Genomic DNA, 20,682 nt, shown 5'->3' with positions numbered 1-20,682 from the left:
ATTTATAAACTCGCTCATGTATTTACTCTGACTACTTATGTAAATCTACTTATTTGTCATAATATTTCATGCCTCCTAATGTCAGACTGTATTGACTGTATTTTCATTTTGTATTGTTGTGCATAAATCAGTGCATGTACCCTTGGAAATAAAGTATTACCAGAGACATTATAAGGGGATTTATAATTATAAAACTATAATATATTTATACAACAACAACAATCATTATTATTACCACCACCAATATTAATAAACATAATACAATAACAATATATTATTAATATTAATTATTCTCATTATTATGATGATGATGACCTGGCACCTCGGGCTTGTAGAACAGTAACGACCACACGAGGGCGTTGTAGCGCAGTGGTGCGCGCGCGGACTCCAGTCCTCCGATATCCCGTCAGCATGAAAGACAGAAGCGCGTAGATCAGAGCAGGTCTGTGCACATGCTTTCTCTCAGCTAGTACTTTAACTAACTCACACTAAGCCAAGATGGCGGATGCCGACGACTGGGGTAAGGATTACTTTCAATATTTTGAGGATACGTGTATGAGAGAGGGTGTCGGTCACTGTCTTAACCACGACATTATTATTATTGTTATTTTTTTCTGAAGACGCTGACAGCTTCGATCCAAGTGAGCCGACTATAGTTGCCACCGCGCTGGTGGACAAATGGGAAGGCGAGGACGAGGAGGAAGACGTCAAGGTAACGTGCGAATACCCATGTAATCAAAACTTTATCAATAATGAGCGTTCAGGTTCTTTTAATTCTGTCTTATCGAATGATATGTGACTAAAGGTAGCAGCACTAATATAGGCGATCATGGAGTATTTTTAGCCGTTTAGCTAACCTAGAATAGGCCCGTTTTATTTAGAGATTCACCAGCTGTATCAAGTTGCGTGTTCATGATTTTCTAGTACTACTGTTTCACTGACAGTTTCTGAGTGTTTACGTCAGCAAACGTGTCATCTTCCAGTTTTACAGATCTGTTATCTGACAGTTTCTCTTTCATCAATGATAATCTGCCAGTCCATTACAGATTAATCAAACTAATATAGTAGGTTTGACAGCACGTCATTTTATGCTAGTGGCTGTGGTTGAATTTGATTAATATTGACTGATATTAATTCAGTTTTAACAACGAACGAGTGACGGGCCATATGGACCTTCATTGGCAGCTTGTTATATTTGTTTTCGTTCATTTAAACGTGTTGCTAATCTTAGTTGATACAATTGTTGTTGCTACTTTAACTTGTTACATATTCTAGTTAGCAGAGAACGTACGCCGCAATTTACAGTTTCCCAAGGGAAGACACGCATGTCACGTTCTTGATAGTCCCAAATCCTTTTTTAATTGGTTTTCGTTTCTTTTTACTATGCGAGTTTGTTCTACGTCGCTGTCATGTGGATGCTGTAATTTTGCGCCAGGCAGCAGCTGGTTAAGTTCCTGTTGACGTCATTACGCGAGTGAGTCACGTTGCGTGTTTAGGCGCAAATCTAGAATTCTCTCGCTCGCCGTAGTCTGATCTATGCGCGCGCACGTGTTATCGTCATTTACTGCGAGTTGTTTTTGTTTTTAAGGCAGCTCTAGAAATGCCTCGCTAAATGAACCCGTTAACTCAGATTTCTAGAGTTCAAATAGACTTTTCTCCAATAGAAAACTACGGAAACCAAAGCCATGGAAAACCTGGAAATGCCAGGGAACTGACATTTTATGATTTCTGTGCCTTTAAAATAAAATCTTTAAAAAGTCGTAGAACTTTCTGTAGATCTAGTTGCTCAAGCTCAGTTATCTTTAATCAGTTTTGTTTTAAATTACATTACCATTGCTACCAATTTAGACAGTATTAACTGTTTATCAGCAGAAGATAATTTGTTAGCTGATGTAAGACGGTCTTTAAAATGGGGCTTAAATGTTGTTTTATAATCTTTTGTACTGTACTGTATACAGATTATAATGACCAAACTAATCATAAACACTTGAGCTCTTATTAATTTGATGGTAAAGAAATGATGCATGCTTTATAAATTTCGCTATATTTGTAAGGAATAATGTTGAGTCAATACTGTATATTGTCCCAATTATAACACAACTGTTTAACAAACTACTAAATAGGAACAAGAAAACATTTGATTTGATTTTAAATTATTTTATTTGTTTGCATATGGTTGGTTACCAACTGTATCTTTCTGTCTGTAGGATAACTGGGACGATGAGGAGGAGGAGAAGGAGGAAGAGAAGAAAGTTGAACAGATAAAAGCCGGTATTGATCTCTGTTGAGGTGTCACAATATAAATGTTGTAGGCAGAAGAATAGCATATATGTAAAAATGGGTATTAAGTGGATCTTTTGGGCTTTATTTTTTGTTTGTGTTGTTTTATTACTGTTTTTCTTTAACCCATGTGGAAAGTACTCTTATGGTTTGATTTACATTTCCTTTAGAAGTGAAACCTCCTGAGAAGAAAAAATTAAGTGATAAAATAAAAGAGAAAGAAATTGCTGAAAAGAAAAAACAAGACGAGTTGAGGAAGGTAAGAACAATATTATTAGTTGTATATTTAATCATTAATGAATGAATCCCTTTCTCTCCTGATACTAATTTCTTTTGTATATTTCAAACCGTTTATAATCTTTGTTTTTGAAACTTGTGAATAGAAACAAGAATCAGCGATAAGTGAGACTCTATCACCAGAAGAGCTTATAGCAGAGAAGCTTCGACTGAAAAAGTTGCAGGAGGAGGCAGACTTGGAATTGGCCCGTGAGGCTTTTGGTAAGAAACTTTTTTGAAATCTCCCATAGTCCATATTATTGTAAATGTAACAGTTAATCATTGAACAAGCTTTCTGATTTCAGGTGTTGATCCTGCGTCTGCAAATTCCTCTACTACTGTTTTGACAGCAAACAATGACTCTGGAATTGAAGCCATGTGCCCCTCATCCAAAGATGACTTTGTTGCATTTGAAAAATTACTGAAAGATAAGATAACACAGTTTGAAAAATCAGTGCATTATTCCAACTTTTTGGAGTCACTGTTTCGAGAGCTTTGTATTTCATGTAAGTGCAGAATTATATTTTGAGTTGTATGTGGATAATTATCATCTTTTTTTTTTATTCTAAAATATTGGATGTTTGTGACAAGGAATTTCTGATATATCTCCAGCTGTTTAGATTATATGGTGAGTTGCGTAACCTAGGCATGTGACTGTATCAAATGTTTATGTTGCTGAAGCTTTTAACACGGTAGACGGTATTATCACAATATTGAAATAAGTTGCAAAAAGAGGTGCTGTCATACTATAACTGGTAGAACAATAGGCATCAGTTTACAGTAAGGTCTCACTAGTTAACGTTAGTTAGTTCATTAACTAACATTAACAATGAGCAATAGCTACATTTGTTTCGGAAGTTAATATTCTTTGTTAACGTTTGTTAACTGTTAATGTTAGCTCAGATCCATTTAATAATACAGTTTTTTATTTATTTTTCACAACTTTTGTGTTTGTAAATGTTAAAATGAACTAAGATTAATAAATACTTGAAGTATTTTTCATTATCAGTTTATGTTAACTAATGGAGCCTTATTGTAAAGTTTGAATGAACAAAAAAAATTAAACATTTTCAAACAATATCTAGGGCATGTTGTAGTCCAGATTAAAATGTAAAAATGTTTAAGTGTGAAAATAAATAGCCTATTATATCTTTAAATATTTAAGAATTTGAATTCATGCGTGTTGGCCTTGTTTACATCACAGTGCGCGCATGCCTTTTGACACCGCATACAGTGGTGTTGTGCAGTTTAACCAGTTGATGGGAAAAGTATTCTTAAAATGATTCCAAAAAGCGGAATAATTCGTAATTAATAATTATTCACATTATTTTGAAGTACCCATGATTACAATATTGTGCATGTACATTATTGTGATATATCGTATTACGTATACAGCACATGTCTAGTGTAAACATAAAACCATGCATGTCTGAATGCTAATTCTCTCTCGCTCTCTCTCGCTTTGTAGTGGAAGTAGATGACCTGAAGAAAATAAATACTACTTTGTCTGTTCTGCTCATTGAAAAACAAAAGCAAGAAAAGGTTAGTTGAATGATTTTTATATAATGAATAGATAGTTCTATAAAAAAAGTATTCATAATGGTCAAAATATCAATAGAAAAGTACTCTTAATAACATTCTTAATTTGTTGCTGTTGCATTATTCACAGGAAAAGAAGGCAAATAAGAAAAAGAAGAAAGGTGTACTTCCTAGTGGTGGATTGAAAGCAAAAATGAAAGATGACATTGCTGATTATGGTGAATTTGACGGTGGCTACGGCAATGAGTATGATGACTTCATGTGACGAAGGTTCATCGTCCCCTTCCCATTCCCTCTGTGCCCAGATGCCCCTGGAGACATTCAACATTTACCCGTTCTTGCTACTCAGTGCCATCATGAACGCTGAACAATGTGTCAACCCTTTACTTGGTTCCAGTGGTGACAGACTCCTCATAAAGCTGCTATCAGCCCATTGTACCCCAGCGGCAAATTTATTCAGATGGCCTTGAATTGGTTTCAAAAACGTACTGTATGATGTGGGACATCTTTGATGGAGGCATTTCCTCTGATTGGCCTAAATAAGAATTTCAATGCCTTATAGAAAACTTTGTAGAAAATATCTCTTGATTTCATTAAAAGTGGCTTATGTTTTTAAAGCTGTGTAATTTCAATTACACAGAAGTAAAAAAAAGTGATGCTCTATGCAAAATATTTCCTTCCAAGAATTTCCTTATTGAAAGTATGGTTGTACTTTTCTTGCATATTTATACACACTTGGAAACAATATCAGTTTCCAGATGTGAACTATAGTGTAATTCAGCATTTAAAATCAAAGTTTATCAGTGCTTGGAATCGACACTGCATAATTAACAGCTGGGCCAGGTTGCATAAACTGCCAAGACTAATCTTACAAGTTAATCATCACACTTATTTTTTTCTCTTTAAGACTGTTCATAACTGTTTTAAATCAATTACATAAAAACATAGATTGGTCTTATTTGAAGCCAAAAAAATGGACTGATTGTCCCTTCGCTAGTTGGTCATACTAGTACTTAAGTCACAGTCTTAACATGATGGCTATGTTATGTAACTGGTCCCAGAAGTGGCACACTGATTAAATGAAGGGATGGAAAAATGAAAGTAAAACAAACGAAACCAAGCCTCATTGAATCTGTTGAATTTTGACCTTGCCACCTGTTGTGCAGTTGTTCTCCACAAAAGTATATTTTAAATTAATTCAGTATTCCTGCTCGCTCGATCAGCTGATTAATGAAATTTCATATTGCTGGTTAAATGACATATGGTAAATTTGCATCACTAAATGAAGCAAACAGGTGTTATGTTTTTGTTTCACTCATTGTTACTATACAGTAGCTTCTACAGGTATGTATGAACTAGAATGAAATAGAAATGAACCTTTTTAGCAAAAATGTTTATTAAAAAAAAAACAGCTTAGAGGATTTTCTTACAAATTTATAAATTGGGCAGTGAAAATACAAAGACTCAAATGCATTGTTTTTTAAAAGAATCCAATAAAATCATTGGTCTAAAATAATGTATTTCTCTAAAGGTTTTGGACATCTTGAGTTTTTCTAATTAATGAATGATAAAGGGCATACATGATTGTTTGGCTGGAAATGTGTTCCAACAGCTTTGTCTAGACTAGAGTATGCAATAAATATTTGACTATTTACAATTTCAAGTAGTAAAATATTTACCACAGTACAAGTGAATAGACAATATGTAAATGAAAAATTACTTGAAGCACACATTCATTTGGAGTTGCTTTGCTTAAAAAAAAATAGTGATTTTAGTTTTAAGCTTTTAATTGGTGAATTATAAAAGAATTATTAAAAAAAAAAAAATTCTCCGCTCTAATGTGAATTTGCTTTGCAATTCATAAAATCTGTAAAATTGTTTGCCAGTTAATGTGATCAGCAAACCTAAATTACTGAAGAAATTTGAAAAGACTTTGCCCCAGCCTTGTTCAAATACTGTACGCCTGTCATTTTCTTGTTGCTGTCAAGTTTGAAAATGGCTTAATTCCAGTAACTCTCATAAGAGCAGTCCCCATAGAGATTGGGTCTGTCTTGTCTCATGTAGAGTTTTTAAGTTCTTGGAATATCAACCAACGGTCTGGGCACGTGTGTAGGAATTACGAGTACTCCTCCTCTTACTGCTGCGAGGTGCTGCTGAGCCGCCTCTCTGCCTCCGGTTTCCTCTTCCCTGCCGTGCACTGCCAGCTGTGGCTTGACCCAGTGAGTTCTGCATCTGCTGGAACATACTCTGCCTAGTGACCTCTTTATCACCACAGGTGAATGTTAATGCCACACCTTCATTGCTCTTCATGACTCGAGAGGTGCCATCTGATGTTCCATCAAAGCAACGGCCAAGCGCAATCTCTTTGGCTGTCCGGGGGTCTTGGTCAGTCACTGTATAGATACCGTAATTGTGGCCCAGAGGGTCCAGAGGTGCAAGCATGGTGAACTCATTTGTGTCATTGTTGACAGCCAATGGAAGGTGATTCACCAAGTATTCCTGTAGCATGCTGTTTACGCTGTCTCGCTTACAGCTGCCCTGAGGCATTACCTTCACGAGGGTCCGATCCACTCTGTCTTGATCGTAAAGCATCCCACTGCACTTAAACTCCAGACACACAGCTGAAACAGTTGACTGGTCCATGTCCCGGATGCTTCTGGTGTCACGGATGCCATACAGTTGGCCAACGGTTTTTGGATGGGTTCCTCCCATATTGCGAGAACGAACATTGATCTCATGGGGACTGTTGAGTTTTACTTTAATGTAGCAGGCCCTGTATTCCATGGGCTTTGGCCACCAACTCAAGTAGTCTTCAGTCCAGCTCATAGGATCGTCCTCATTGAAAGGCACTGTGTTGTAATCATACCGATCTCCTTCAACTCTCGAGAAACGGAAGTGAGGTGCGCTGAATGGAGCTTCCTCACACTCTTTAAGCTTGTCAAATGGATAAACTGGACCATTGGCCTCCTCAGCCGCGTTTGACCGGGGTTTGGCCACATTCATGCTGAATGCGGTCTTTTTTATTCTGCGATCGTCGTGGTCAGTACGTCTATAGTTAAGTTTATTCAAATAGGGTTGTGGGACGCCAATTATGTTAGGATTCAACTTTGGAGAAGATGCTACTGCCTCTAGCTCTTCTCCCCCAAGGTTGGCCATGACGTAGGCTGAATATGCATCTGCTTTCTGTTCATCACAGAAGGCTGGAACGCACGCACCATTTGAGCCAGTGATGACACTGTCAAATCTACCCCAAGCCCGAGGGTTGGTTGAAAACCCTGGTGTGGGTTCCATATTTATTAAAGTCATCACGACTCCTTCAACTTGCTCACTTGGCATGTACCGGTCGCTACGGAAAGCCCGCACTTTCACGTAACATCTCCGGTTCTCAGGTACATCCAAGTTAAATAGCCGCCTCTCACGGATCTCCATGTTACCTATGAGAAAGGTCCTCTCCTCTCTTTTCCCCCTTTGCTTCTTCTCAGCATGGAACTGGCCCTCTTCCTCCCACAAACCTGTTTCAGGATTAAGAGACCATAATTTCATGGTCTTCAAGTGCTCGGGCATCTTCACTTGTGCTGCATCGAGACGCACTTTCACCTCTCCGGCGTTGAGCGACTCGCCTCCTTCTTCGTCCCTAAAGTCTACTGAGAACATTCCATAGGTCCTCAAGGGCAGAGTGTCACCTTCTTCACCAATGAAGTTGAGATCACTTTGGGCAGCTGCTGCTGTTGATACATCCCTGGGATCGAGGAAAGTCACACTGGCTTTGACATTTCCCATGAACACTTCTCCATTTTCTTTATAGAATGCATTGGGTGGGATCTCAATCTCAGCAATGGGATCCTGGCCTTCTACCTCACCAAGATCTAGCTTATTAGTTTCTCTTGAGCTGATGGTCACAGCTGGCTTTTTCCTCAATAACTTGATCTCATAGAACACAGCTCCACCTTTAGGATTGAAAGGTAAAACTTTTGTGGTGTTCACAAACTTCTGCATGTTGTCCACAAACGTGAGGACTAGACGCTCTGTGTTTGTTGGTACCTGGATTGAGAATGTCCCTTTGTATCCAGTTCGACTTACTCTTGTGCCATCCATGTAGATGTGTCCAAACCTCATGGGCTCATCAGTGTCTGCTGCAATAGCACGTCCACGAATGATAGCTTTTGTGTCCACACATGTTTTGCAGCCACACTGAGTCACTACCATGACAGGCAACTGATATCCCTGACATTTAATCTCTTTCTCCTCCATGTTTGAAATTCCACAGCAGTAGGACACTGAGTCTTTGCATCTGATGCCGTTATCGAGCTTCCCTGTGCATGTGGATGTTGGGCATCTCCCCACATTGTAATACAATGAGTTAGTCTCGTTTTGAAAGCAGTCATGTGGTAGGCGGATCAGGTGGGAATCAGGCTTAGGGTTGCATGACGGTGCTTTTTGACCTTAACACAGAAATAGATCAAAAACAGATAAATACCAAACTAAGATCACATTATTTGTACAATATTTTGATAGATACCTTTTAGGTTAATATGAAATATGTTAAAGTAGGATATAAGGGCACACCAATAACCGTGAGGGTGGCTGGTTTGGATTTGATGGCTCCGTTCTCATTACTGGCTCTGCAGTAGTATTCTCCAATATGGTCCAAACTGAGATTCCTCAAAACCAGTGTCTCGTCATACTGATATTGACTCCTGTCCAGCAGAGTGCCATTGTGGAACCTAAAGATTTACAACAGTGATTAAGATTGTGTTTTCACATTCATGGGGTGGGGACCAATTCTTAATTGCTAAGAAATACCTTCATGTTAACCTGGTTTGTTTAAACTGTCTTCATTTACACCTGTCACATTATTTTGAAGGAACATAAGACATGAGGGATTTGACTTTAGATACTAGATGCTCTTTGTAATTCTCTACTTTTTCATTTAATGCCATCTAAAAGGCAAAATGGTTTCCTTGTGTTCTGCTGAAATTCTATAGTGAACATCAATTCATATCTGAAAGTATAATCTTACCATTCATACTGGTTTGGTTCAGGTGTCCCATCAACCTTACAACAAAAGGTAGCTGTCTGACCTTCCCTTCTGGCCTTGTTCTCAGGGTTTTTCAGCACATACAGTTTTTCTGAGGAACACAGCGATATTGTGTTACACGTGCTGATCTTGTAAACCCATTTTTTTTTTTGCTTTGATTAACTTTAATGATTGGTTTTCCTACAAAAGTGTGTTTTTGAATTTACATAATAGCTGCATACTTATAGCTTGTATTATTTATTTTTTAGCTTGTATAAAGATAAATTATTTTAGTGGGGGGGGGGGGATATTTTATTTGTATAAAATAAAACTTAACATTGAATAAAATTTCTAATATGCATCTTCAAAAAAAAAAAATCTTAAGGTAGTATTCTAATGCTAATACAGAATAGTTTAAATGCATTCAAGGTCATTAAAAGAATCATTACTTGCTCTCTCTAGCTTCAGATGGAGGACGGACGTGCGTTCGGTGCTTGGTGGCACAGTGACTTGGTGTGGAGCATGATTATTCAGCTTGATCATCAGAGAACTGTTGCCATCAGGGCAGATTCCAGGGACCTGAAAGTGCCCATTGTGATCAGTAACGGTAAGGAGTTTAGGCCTGGAACCAGCACGGAGAATGGCAGCTCCAGGTGCAGGGAGACCCCCGGCACTACGGACTGATCCTAAAACGGTATGATCCTGGCACATGCAGCCATCACACTCATCGTTTACTTTGCCCATCATGCACTTCAGATCACAGCCTAAGGAAGAAAAGGTGAAAGATTTGTTTAACAACAAATAAAAGGATGACAATAAAGATTCAAAGATTTCTTGTCTAAATGACAAGGAAATTATAATTTTTGATCTTTAGGAAACTGAGTAAATGCATTACGTGGGCAAGGTGGCCCTTGGCATGACCTGGCCTCGACCGTTTGGCCATTGCATTGTTTAGAATTGGATTTGCAGCTTCTAGAGCGATGCTGTGTTGCCACCTGATTGCATTGGGCTGGACACACACTCCAGTCTGACCATGGACCCCATATCAGTTCTTCATTATCTGAAACAATGTCTGAATGGAGAGAGGGATAATATAAATTAATTTACAATGTATTTTTTAGGGTGTCATCAAAAACTGTGATGTTAACTCGTGGTAAACTTAAAACAATAGATTGCTGAAAAATTATTTCTGCAGGATCATCATCAAATCCACCTTTTCTATATTTAATTTGAATACATAATCTGCTCACCATTATTATCAGAGAAAATGTGCACAATAAAACTGAACATTACAGTATATATTTATAATGATTGTCAGAAGCATCCTTAAAGCAGTGAATAGTTGTAGTTAGAAACATAATTTGGCTTATAGAGCCGCATTTACTTACGTTTAGGACATAGGAAGCGTACAGCATAGTTTGAGCAGTTCCTCCCAACAGGCTGTTCATCATTGACACACCAGAAGCCTACAACCGGGTCAGCATGTACTCTTTCCCCAGTGCTGCGAGCTGGGATCCATTCGGTAGTGCGTGCCTCTAGAGCTCGAGGAACCTCACACACACGCGCTCGGTAATAAAAACGAATGGCATTCAGCTTCTCATAGTCTCCTTTTCCTCCAGGGTGATCTACATTGAACCATGTGGTCCACACGTAATTATCTGAGGAAAATGACATTTTTATGGCTTTAAACATCCATTTGGATCACCTTTTGAAATATTTCATTGGCTATATATTGTCAGAAACATATACACCTACCTTCATTATGGTACACAGCTGGGTTTGGTATCCATGATGTCCCCATCATGTTTCTCCATGTACCTAATAAAGGAAACAAAAGCTTTATTTCTTGAAATCTTAGCACAGTATCTCAGTTTTACCTTGCCAATTCGAAGACAGCTAAAGTTTTGAGAAAAAATGTGTTCTATTAATTCTATGATGCAGTCCAGTGATTGGCTTAATTTACGTTGGATGTGGTAAAGAAAATAAAGCATATTGTAGATTAATCCAGGCTTATTGTCATGAGCCTAACTATGGAAGTGATATTTTACTTATTTTTTCCTGGGATTTCCCCCCTTACAGATTATTTAAGAGCCATTTTCTTTATCCTGACATAGAGAGTACAAAGAGATTTGCGCAAGTGGTTCACACACAGAGTAGAACCAATTGCTAGCAGGTGTCTCAATGCCGCTGGCTCGCAAAACACCTCAGCTTCTGGATATACAGGGACACCAGAACAATGTTGCCTTTCCTGCAGTAATGAGTTTGCTAAAGAGAGGTTTGGGGGTTGGGGTATTGGAAGAGTCATGTTTCTAAGAGCCAGCTGTCAATATTCTGTTGAAATCTTTCAGCTTCTGCCATAAGCAATGACGTGCCAGAAGACTGCATTAACAATAACTTGGATTAGCAATTAAGTGTGAAATGTGCTGATTCAAATGACGTTCACAGGAGTTTTGCCAAAACAAACCTTGAGAAAAAGTGCCTGTAATTTCCAACAGAAACAGAAGAAAGGTCCATGCTGAGAGGCAGCCCATCCTGGCTCCCTGTTAATGACCTCTGACCTCTGGTAAAGACCGTCTCACACACAGCTCCTTCAACACAAGAATAGTCCAGACACAGATCCTATGCCAATCAGATATGAATATAAAGACAGTAAATTGCACAGAAGGAAATGGACCGCAGTATTTTCACTTCAGTAAATCATACAGGAAACTCTCATGTGTCTTTTTTTTTTTAGCTGATTATGAACTCATTTCAACCTTTCCAGATTCCAAAAATTATAAAATAAGTGTACTGAGTTTCATTTTACATAAACAACCAAAAATCTTTAGACAGGATGAAGTAATACAGTGGAGATCATGAATACTCCTGATAAAACAAAGACAAGCTGCAGAGAAAGAGCTTAAAGTACTTTAGCTGCTCTCAAATATCACATCTGTGAGAGCCATCATGTGTGTGTCAAGGGAATGCACAACTGTTTTTACATCCTGCCAGAAAACTCAGACCTAACTACACATTCCATATGCACATAGAACAATTTGTGTATGGAAAAACAAAATGCAGTCAATTTTAACAGTTTATCGTATTACAATTTGTTACGGCTCTAAAAGACTACACACAAAAAGACTACTTAAGTAAATGCAACTTTTTGTTTTGATATCAAAATCAGACTGTACACTCAAAAGCAAAAGCTATCACAGGGGCAGTACCATTTCAAGTTTCACTTTATTTTAAGGTGACATTGTAACAGTGTACTTACACAAACAAGTACTGAGTAATATTAATTAACTATATGTACTTACTATAGGGTTATGGTTTGTTACTTGTAATTGTGCATAATTTGCAGTCATTACTACACGTAACATGTAAATACGTCACCTTAAAATAAAGTGTTATACCTAAAGTGTACTTATTAGTACATTTTGAAGAGTACCACCCACCCTATATCAACTGATATGTAGATAAAATCATTTGTACATACAAAAAAAAAGAAAAAGAAATTAGCAACAACATCCAAATTCATGACTGAACAGATATATTTTTTTCCTCAAACATCCATGAGGAATAAGGAAATTACTTTCCACTGTAAACTATTTAGAAAGCATTAGTGACTGAATCCAAATCCTCAAAATGTGGTTACAAGAGAAAGCTAAAAATCTGAGAAAATGATATCTTACCAAAGCAAATGTTTCTCTGTGAAATGGAAAACTCTTGTACTCCTGCTTGTTTCTGTGATGTATTTACTGAGCAGTTACTAAATAGTTGAAGTGAGAAGGGGAGAGCGAGAGAGTGAATGTGAAGTCCAGGTCTGTGTTCAGGACTTATATAGCTCAGCCCTGAGCCATGGATTCGGCTCTCTGCCATGAAATAACATCATGGGTCCAGGCTAGCACTATCTACTGCTCCTGTACAGTCGAGGAAAGGGCTGGATTTCACAGTCAGGGCTATCCTGGAACAACATTCTCAAAGAAATGAAAGAGTCTCTATTGATAGGTGTCAGTTTTTTTAGTCCTAGTAGCAAAAAACAGATCCTGTGACAAAGTATTCAGATATGGTTGTAAGTAGACAGAGACAAAAACACACAAACACACACACAGCGTTTTTCCCCCCATAATGATTCGCAGTTGTGTCAGCACTGTGGTGAGATATTCATTGCTGGGAGTATGTTTAGTTATGCAACATTCACAAGAAAGCCATTCAAGAATGACATCCATGCATTTCAAACACATGAAAGCCATTATGTGACTCTTTCTCAAACACATAAGCATGTTCCCATCTGTCCCTCTGAATGTGTTGATAAACAATATGAGTGATTTGTAACACTAAAGGGCCAACAGCAATACACTGTGGCTTTTCAGTCATGATGTCAGATTCTGCAGAACAAATCCACCATATCAGCAGAACATAAAACTGTCTGATTGAAAACTGTAAGAAATAACAGACATAGGGTCAATGGGAAGTCAGAGCAAAATATATCCTAAAATATAGCAATATGGAAAATATCAGGTCTTGCTTTAAGTAAAAGAAAGTGTTACTTCTTGCATCAAGTTTTTTTTTAAGATCTCACATTCATATCTCACCATACTTAAATTAAATCTGACTTTATTATTAAATCAAACTTAAACCAGAGCAATGGACAAGTTTGTATGGTTTAAAACAGATTAGTTTCAATCCATTGGCCCTGTAGAAATTCAATATTTAATAACTGCTTCTTGAGAATGAGCTTTAATTGCCTAATTTACTCTCTATATATGCAAATACTCACATATGATACCAATTAAAAGCAGTTATTGTATATTAACTTAAGATATATCCGAATGGACAGTCATTTTAAGTCATTTGCAGAGACAAGTGCATTTTTTCCATGTGTCTTTAGTCTTTAGTAGATTTTAGCCTTTAGCCTTAGATTTTAACTGACTGTTTCAAAATCTAAAGGTCATTGTTTTTTTTGTGTTTAAAAAAATAATAAATCTTTATTATCTATGTAGGGCATAATGGGACGCATGAATGTTTGTGATGCCGTTGCCATGCTGGCTTAGTTGTTCGAATTAAGAAACACCAGATGTTCTGACATAGAGCATATTCTAAAAATATGTTCATCAACTTCATAATGAATGTCTCTGTATACTCGTATCTCTGGAATGCAAATGACCTTCATTACCTTGTCTCATGTTAAAGGTGGGGTATGTAATTCTCTTTTTTGCCCATTTTTTCAAAATCCCTTAAAATCCTATTCCTAACCCACTTACAGCCACTGAGTTAGAAGCACTGAAATAAAAATTAAGCAATTTAATCATCTGTGGAACGGGCAGGACTCGAAAAACTACAGCCAATCATTTCCAAGACCACCTAGAATCATTGGACAGTAAGTGCATCAATCAATAGGTCGTACCATCCCCCCTCCCCCCATCCATGTCCATGTTCTTTGAATGGGTGGAGTCAAAGGAAAGAAGGTAGGACCATTTGAGTTGTGTATTTTCAAAATCTGCCAGCCGTTTTGCAAATCACATTCCCCACCTTTAATAAGAAAGAGCAAGATGCCCGAGCAATCACTAGTCCACAACCAGAAATAGCCACTCTGATTTGCAGTATTTTATTTTCTATGTCTGAAGAATTATTCCATTATTAGCATTTGTTTACGACATTTCACTTGAGCAATATTGGTGCTGTTTTATGGTGGTGATGGCTGTGATTCAGCTACAGATAATCACAAGCAGGCTAATATTCAGCAGCACGGTTGTGAAACAGATCGGAACACAGAAATGGCTGAAATCCATTTTCAACTTCCTGATACATAATGGCTAAATGCAAACAGAGGCATGCGGTTGACAGTTCCTTTTTCACAGGCAACATTTAGGCCCAGCATGCATGAATGGAAAAGTAGACAGCACCAATAAAATCTTACCTCAGGTTTTCTGGACACTAACTGTCGCATGAACGTCCTGTGTTGAGGCAATTTGTTAGAGTGTGAGGTCATTAGAACAGTATGAAAACAGGAAGAAGTTAGTGTCCCAGCTGAGATACCAGTGTTCATAAAGGTGAACTCAGTAACAACGGAGACACTATTCATTTTAGGGTTAGAGGTTATTGTTGTTCCCTATGAAGAGCACAACCACAATCAACCCTCAAACGAACACAATTTACACACACACACATTCGTTTTCTCATCTTTCATCACTTACTAAAATAACTATGGCACTACAGTGGTGGTGATGTCAATTCCATGGCCCTAAAAGATTACCATGTACTGCACTACAAGATATTGCAAAGAATATCACGGAACTGCCATGTTTATGTGAAGAAGAAAAAAATCATGGAATTTGTTTATTCAGAACCCGCACTGTACAGTTCTTCTCATCAGCAGCAGTTTAATAACTACTGCATTGTAATCTTCTGTGAGGTTTCTTTATGAGGCCTTTTAAAGTGGACTGCTGCTCTTCAAACAACGTATTTCTCTCTAATTGAGCAGGACAGGACCTGAAGGGTGGGCTCACGGAGACAAACTGGAAAGACAAACAAAAACAGACAAACACACAAGGTTTGCCAGTTGCCTAGCAACAGCCACAGACTCAAGACAAGTATGGCACACGTCAATACCTCAGTAAGGAACACGTTTGAAAAGTGAATGAACTAATTTCAGTTCAAACCAAGTTTCTGTAATTTGGGTAAAGATTGTTTTAATTTTTTTAGTCATGGTAAAGTCGAGCATTTAAAGACCCCTCTTTTTAGACTGGACTTTATCAAAGCTTCCGTTCTTGTAGTAGTGCAATGTGTCTGGTCAAACAGTTTTCATTAAGTGTTGTTTAAGGTCTCTGTTCCAGACGTGTCCTAACCAGACCAAAACTAATCGTGACCGTCACAAGTGATGGCTAAACTCAGTGGGTCTGGACCCAAACTGAATCATATGGGACTGGGGTTCTTGAGGAAGCTCGACTTAATGACTACACCAGTGAAAGTATGCAGAGCAGCTTCTGGTAGGGTCATTAAGGGGCCTGGACCCCAGGAAGAACACGTTAACCTCTTTCCTCTTGCCATTCAGAATGATGCACACATTCCCTGAAGTGGCATGATTCACTGTGAGAGGGAAATCAAAATCGGTTGAGCCTGTGGATCAATAACGAAACAGATTTGTTGGACATTGTCTTGTGTCTTTTTTCTCTGGGTCAGATAAGTAGGGCCGGCATTTAAGTTTTGTTCCAGATTTGCTTGGGAGTGTATGAAATATTCCAAAGATCAGACACATAGCCATATAAACGTTTAAAGGACATGTTCAACATTTCCACACACAAGCACATGACCTGAGGCAAAAGCAATGAGCTCTTTTCAGCATGAACCTGCCCTGCAGCTGTAAAACACAAAGACATGCAGAATGGTCCATGAGATTGAAAACATGTGGCAGACCTGCAAGATGGATGAGACGTGCCTAGACCATAAAGAGGAGATGAAATCTTCCAACTTTCTAACATCCTTTTGTTCATTCAGACTCAGCCTCTCTCTCTCTTCAAGGAAAATATGCTTCAAATCTTCCTATAAGGGAATAAAATGACACAGTTTAATTGCTTTGAAGAGTCAAAGAGTGCCTTTTGAATCACCTTTTTATTTGAGCTCCAAGAATATGTCATTTCTTCCTGAGCATCAGTATGCATCAGAGTCCTCCCTCTTTCTGACGAATTAATGAATTTCCATGGCTTTTCAATAACCTTTCCAGTCATTTGTTATTACTGGATAAACATTTGTAAAAAACCATGTTGATTCAGTCCATTTCACTGATGAATCATTCAGACTATTTTGTGAACTATTTTGCAAAAAAGAAATCCATTATGCATTAGACCTTAATAGGGCTTGCAAGGCAGCTTTGCTCTACGCAAGAGCAAACTATCTGGTTTAAAATTTTAAGGCATAACATAACTAAAAAACAAACATTGTAAATTCACTATAGAAAATTATGACTTTTCTTTGACTGGTAAACACAATTTTTTAATTCCATTATATTTCCATAAGCATGAGAAACCTTATTAACCTTATAAAGAATGTGAATTTATATCTAATTCACACAAGTTCACTCTGTAGAGAACAATTAGTGAAGAAAAGAATTCAAAAATAAATGAGCCACTGTTTGTCCCTTTTTAAAAACAGTGTTTCTCTTATGTGCTTTTCCTGATGTCTAATACTATAAGAATGGAGGCAGTTTAGAAACAGATCATTAGTGATAAATGTTTTGAAAAGAAATACCAATATGAGAAATGTAAAACCTATGTTGATAAACAGTCTGCATGAAAAATGTCAAAATGTGTGAACGAAAAATGTAGAGCTGTTGATACTTCTCTGGTCCTTTCTCAGAACTATGATAATATTTTTTCTTTGTTAATCTATTTCATTGGTTTACAAAATGTATGTTGTGATGGGATTTAAAAGATGTGTTGACGTTTGAATTTAAAACACATTATTGAATTTTTGCACATTGTTAATGAGTCTGAAGTGAAATTCCAGCACTGTTGATGGCTGTTTTAAGGCTATGAAAGGCGTTTTTAATGCTGGACTGTTTAGTCACAGCAGCGCTCTCACACTTTACTAAAAGTGGCCACAAATCTGCTCACCTTCTGTGGATTTCTGCATGAGGATCCGTACATTCTGCACTTTCACATTTGTCTTGGGAATCAAAAGTAAGAAAAGCCAAAGAGCCAAATCTTTGGCTAATAAAGCAGTGTGTGTGTGTGTGTGTGTGTGTGTGTGAGAGAGAGAGAGAGAGCGAGCGAGAGAGAGAGAGCAGGATGGAGAGGGGGAGATGGGAGGAACACCAAACAAACAGTGTGAACAGGGTGAACAGTCAGTCTGTCTCCTGCCAAACTCAAAGTGACCCTCTTTAAGATGTGGCTATTACAATCACATTTTGAGAGTGCTTTTCACAAACAGATTACATCACTGTCTGGGACCTCCAGGCCAGCCTCCTTCCTTCTTTTCCTGCGTTCACGTTATCAAAAAACAAAAACCTGGAAAAAGAATACAGAGAGTGAGACGCATGAAACAGAAAAAAGAGAAAGCCTTTAGGTTCCAGGTAAACATCTGTTTCTCATTCTCGATTAATGTTTGGGCTTCTGAAATCACAATCAGATGGCTGAGCTCAAACACATTCAGGTCTGCTTTTAAAACCCATTTCACCAGCCGGACTACAACACTGACATTCTCAAGACATTATTAATCAAATGAATGGTATCAGTATTAAATCACATTCTAGGCCTTCTTAAATATATTAAAATATAATAACCAAAGCATAGTGTATCTCTGTGTCATAGTCATCATGGAGATGTGCAGTGTGACCCCTGAAACCTTGTGTTTTTAATAGTAAGACAATCTAAAATCCAAACTCAGAAATGCTCACCTTTCACAGACTTACATAAGAAGCCGATTGCCTGCTCATTTGAACTGGTTCTCCACAGCCTCTTAAAAAGGTATTGGACACTATTCGTCCTTGTGTTCTGTTCATAAAATTTATCAGCCTACTAAACACCATTGTTTCTGCATCGTTCATCATTCTGGTGACATTCTTAACTCGGTTCTGAGAACATTAAACTATTATACAAATATTTTAAGCACCTAACTGCATTCCTATCCTTAAACCTAACCATTTCATAATAACAATATAAATGTAGGCAGATCAAAATCTACAGTCACAATAATTTATTCCAAAAAAAGAAAGAAAAGAAACAAGTCACTTCAAAAGTAGTTTACTCATGGAAAGCATACAATATCTGAAGAAAGAGAGTGATTGTAATTTAAAGGGGTCATTCATTGAGGAATCTACAAAGGAATCTACATTGAGGAATCAACTTTTTCAGGCCTACAAAACAACTTGTTTGCTGCTTGATATTGCAAGTTGGTATTTCTCACCATATTATTATAATATATTGTCGTAATTATAAAGACACTGATTTGTAGCGCAAAAAAAGTTACCATTTACTGCTTTTCGCTATTCTTCTCATTATTGCGGCTAATGAATCAGAAATCTTGCACATTCACAAAAAATAGCTCACTTCTCTGTTGCAAAAAAAGGTGGATTGGTGCAGCTCAAATGTAATCCATGACCCCTTTAATCTTTTAAAAGCTGAAAATCTTCCCTGATCCCCTCAGTCAAAACTGTCACGTTTCGTTCAAAAAGATACTAACAAACTCTGGCATGTCGCAATCGGTCGCAGGACACGTGAGAGACAATTTCTTCATTGCTTGCCTTCCCAAAGAGGTCTGAGCAGTCATCACTATCATTCATTCCTGTCTAGCCTGAAGTCAGTCCAACAGCCCAAACACGTGCAAACCAATGTCAAAAGCCTCCTCAAACCAGGTTTCAACAAGCAATGCTAGTTAACCATAAGGACACTACACATATAAAGTAATCAGGAAACATGAGATGCAAAAAATCAAGATAAAGGGCAGGAAACAACAGTGACAATGAGACAAGAGACATTCGACCTACAAGACTTGTCCTTTGAATTTGTGTCACAGCTGTCATTCTGAGCTATTTTTATGTTTCTAATGTTGTGATTTTAATCTGACCTTGCTGTGCAGAACACAGGTCAACTTTTCTTGTTTTGATATGAATAAATTTGACTTTGAACATTTTTGACAATACTGAAAGTTGACAATACTGAAAGTTGACAATACTGAAAGTTGACAATACTGAAAGTTGACAATACTGAAAGGATTTATCCTAAGACGAGACATGGAATTTTGATACCGATACCATCATTTATTGCTTATAAAGATCTGTGTAAATTGGGTGAAAGGTGGGATTAGAGTGCTTTGTAAAGTACACAAAAATAGCTTTGTCCCTAATCATCTGCTTATATATAAATGGACCCCCAAACACACACAAACGCACACACATGCAAACAGACATGTATGCAGGCAGAGCTTTGTAAAAGCTATCAGAGCCAGTGAAATCCCCATGATTTCCTCCTCCACAGAACACACACAGACACACACACACACAGACACACACACACACACACACACACACACACACACACACACACACACACACACACACACAGACACACACACACACACACACACACACACACACGCATTAACACATACCTCCTTGCTCTGGAGAGGATATCCAAGAACAAAGAAAACCACAAGTGTCAGCACCAAGCCAACTGTGTAACATGACTGCTCCAAACATTTCCCATGTTTACTTGACTGTTTTGCTATTGGATTGACATATTGCATTTTATGCCTGAACAGAGGATATGTGGAAAGTATTTGTTCTTGTATCATGTGGCACTAGGAGGAAGAGAGTGTGCTGTCCAGCTGCGTTACTTACTGTCTGGTATCAGAACTGTGGTTTCTGACCATAAGTTGTTGAAGATGATAGGTAAAACATCTGAGAACATCACTGGGGCTTTTTTTAACCTTCCATCTACATCTACTATGAAAGAAGCATCAAAGTCCAAGACTTTTCTCACCCATCATATGGACTCAATCGCTCATTTGCCATCTGGAAAAGAATACTGAGACATTTAGGCTATATGTGCCAGACTCTGTAACAGATGTAAGACATGCTGTAAGACTCATGA

The 20,682-nt window shown here is 37.8% G+C and overlaps 2 protein-coding genes across 5 annotated transcripts; one reads left to right on the top strand and one right to left on the bottom strand.

The window, feature by feature from the left end:
- Window positions 1–325: 325 nt before the first annotated feature.
- eif3jb (eukaryotic translation initiation factor 3, subunit Jb) lies at window positions 326–5,754 on the top strand. The gene is made up of 8 exons (XM_079586370.1): window positions 326–520; window positions 621–712; window positions 2,208–2,271; window positions 2,451–2,539; window positions 2,664–2,778; window positions 2,862–3,062; window positions 4,025–4,098; window positions 4,226–5,754. Exons 1-8 carry the CDS (start codon window positions 499–501, stop codon window positions 4,358–4,360), a joined length of 792 nt encoding a protein of 263 aa, XP_079442496.1. The 5' UTR covers window positions 326–498; the 3' UTR covers window positions 4,361–5,754.
- A 160-nt stretch (window positions 5,755–5,914) lies between these two features.
- On the bottom strand, window positions 5,915–20,589 carry cilp (cartilage intermediate layer protein, nucleotide pyrophosphohydrolase). Of its 4 annotated transcripts, XM_079586325.1 has the most exons (10): window positions 20,430–20,589; window positions 12,787–12,863; window positions 11,577–11,700; window positions 10,868–10,930; window positions 10,501–10,770; window positions 10,008–10,184; window positions 9,562–9,876; window positions 9,116–9,224; window positions 8,662–8,819; window positions 5,915–8,537 (listed from the first exon to the last, which is right to left on the bottom strand). In XM_079586325.1, the coding sequence occupies exons 3-10, from the start codon at window positions 11,641–11,643 to the stop codon at window positions 6,181–6,183; spliced, it is 3,516 nt and encodes a 1,171-aa protein (XP_079442451.1). In that variant the 5' UTR covers window positions 11,644–11,700; window positions 12,787–12,863; window positions 20,430–20,589; the 3' UTR covers window positions 5,915–6,180. The 4 variants fall into 4 exon arrangements, with proteins under 4 accessions (XP_079442451.1, XP_079442452.1, XP_079442449.1 ...); XM_079586326.1 differs by lacking the exon at window positions 12,787–12,863; XM_079586323.1 differs by lacking the exon at window positions 20,430–20,589 and having other exon boundaries at window positions 11,577–11,731; window positions 12,787–13,952.
- Between the last annotated feature and the right edge of the window lie 93 nt (window positions 20,590–20,682).

The sequence above is a fragment of the Phoxinus phoxinus genome (assembly GCF_949152265.1).
Source record: "Phoxinus phoxinus genome assembly, chromosome: 2".
Taxonomy (NCBI): domain Eukaryota; kingdom Metazoa; phylum Chordata; class Actinopteri; order Cypriniformes; family Leuciscidae; genus Phoxinus; species Phoxinus phoxinus.
The sequence above is the reverse complement of the archived record's forward strand: the minus strand, read 5'-3'. Positions and strand labels throughout refer to the sequence as shown.

Bases quoted from the DNA above. Each gene is read 5' to 3' on its own strand.
- eif3jb (XM_079586370.1), top strand. From the start codon at position 499: ATGGCGGATGCCGACGACTGGG. The intron at 521-620 runs GTAAGGATTACT...TTTTTTCTGAAG, and splicing joins GGCGGATGCCGACGACTGGG to ACGCTGACAGCTTCGATCCA. The intron at 4,099-4,225 runs GTTAGTTGAATG...CATTATTCACAG, and splicing joins AAAAACAAAAGCAAGAAAAG to GAAAAGAAGGCAAATAAGAA.
- cilp (XM_079586325.1), bottom strand. From the start codon at position 11,643: ATGGGCTGCCTCTCAGCATGGACCTTTCTTCTGTTTCTGTTGGAAATT. The intron at 10,931-11,576 runs GTTTGTTTTGGC...TTCCTTTATTAG, and splicing joins TACAGGCACTTTTTCTCAAG to GTACATGGAGAAACATGATG. The intron at 9,225-9,561 runs GTAATGATTCTT...TGTGTTCCTCAG, and splicing joins TCTGAAGCTAGAGAGAGCAA to AAAAACTGTATGTGCTGAAA.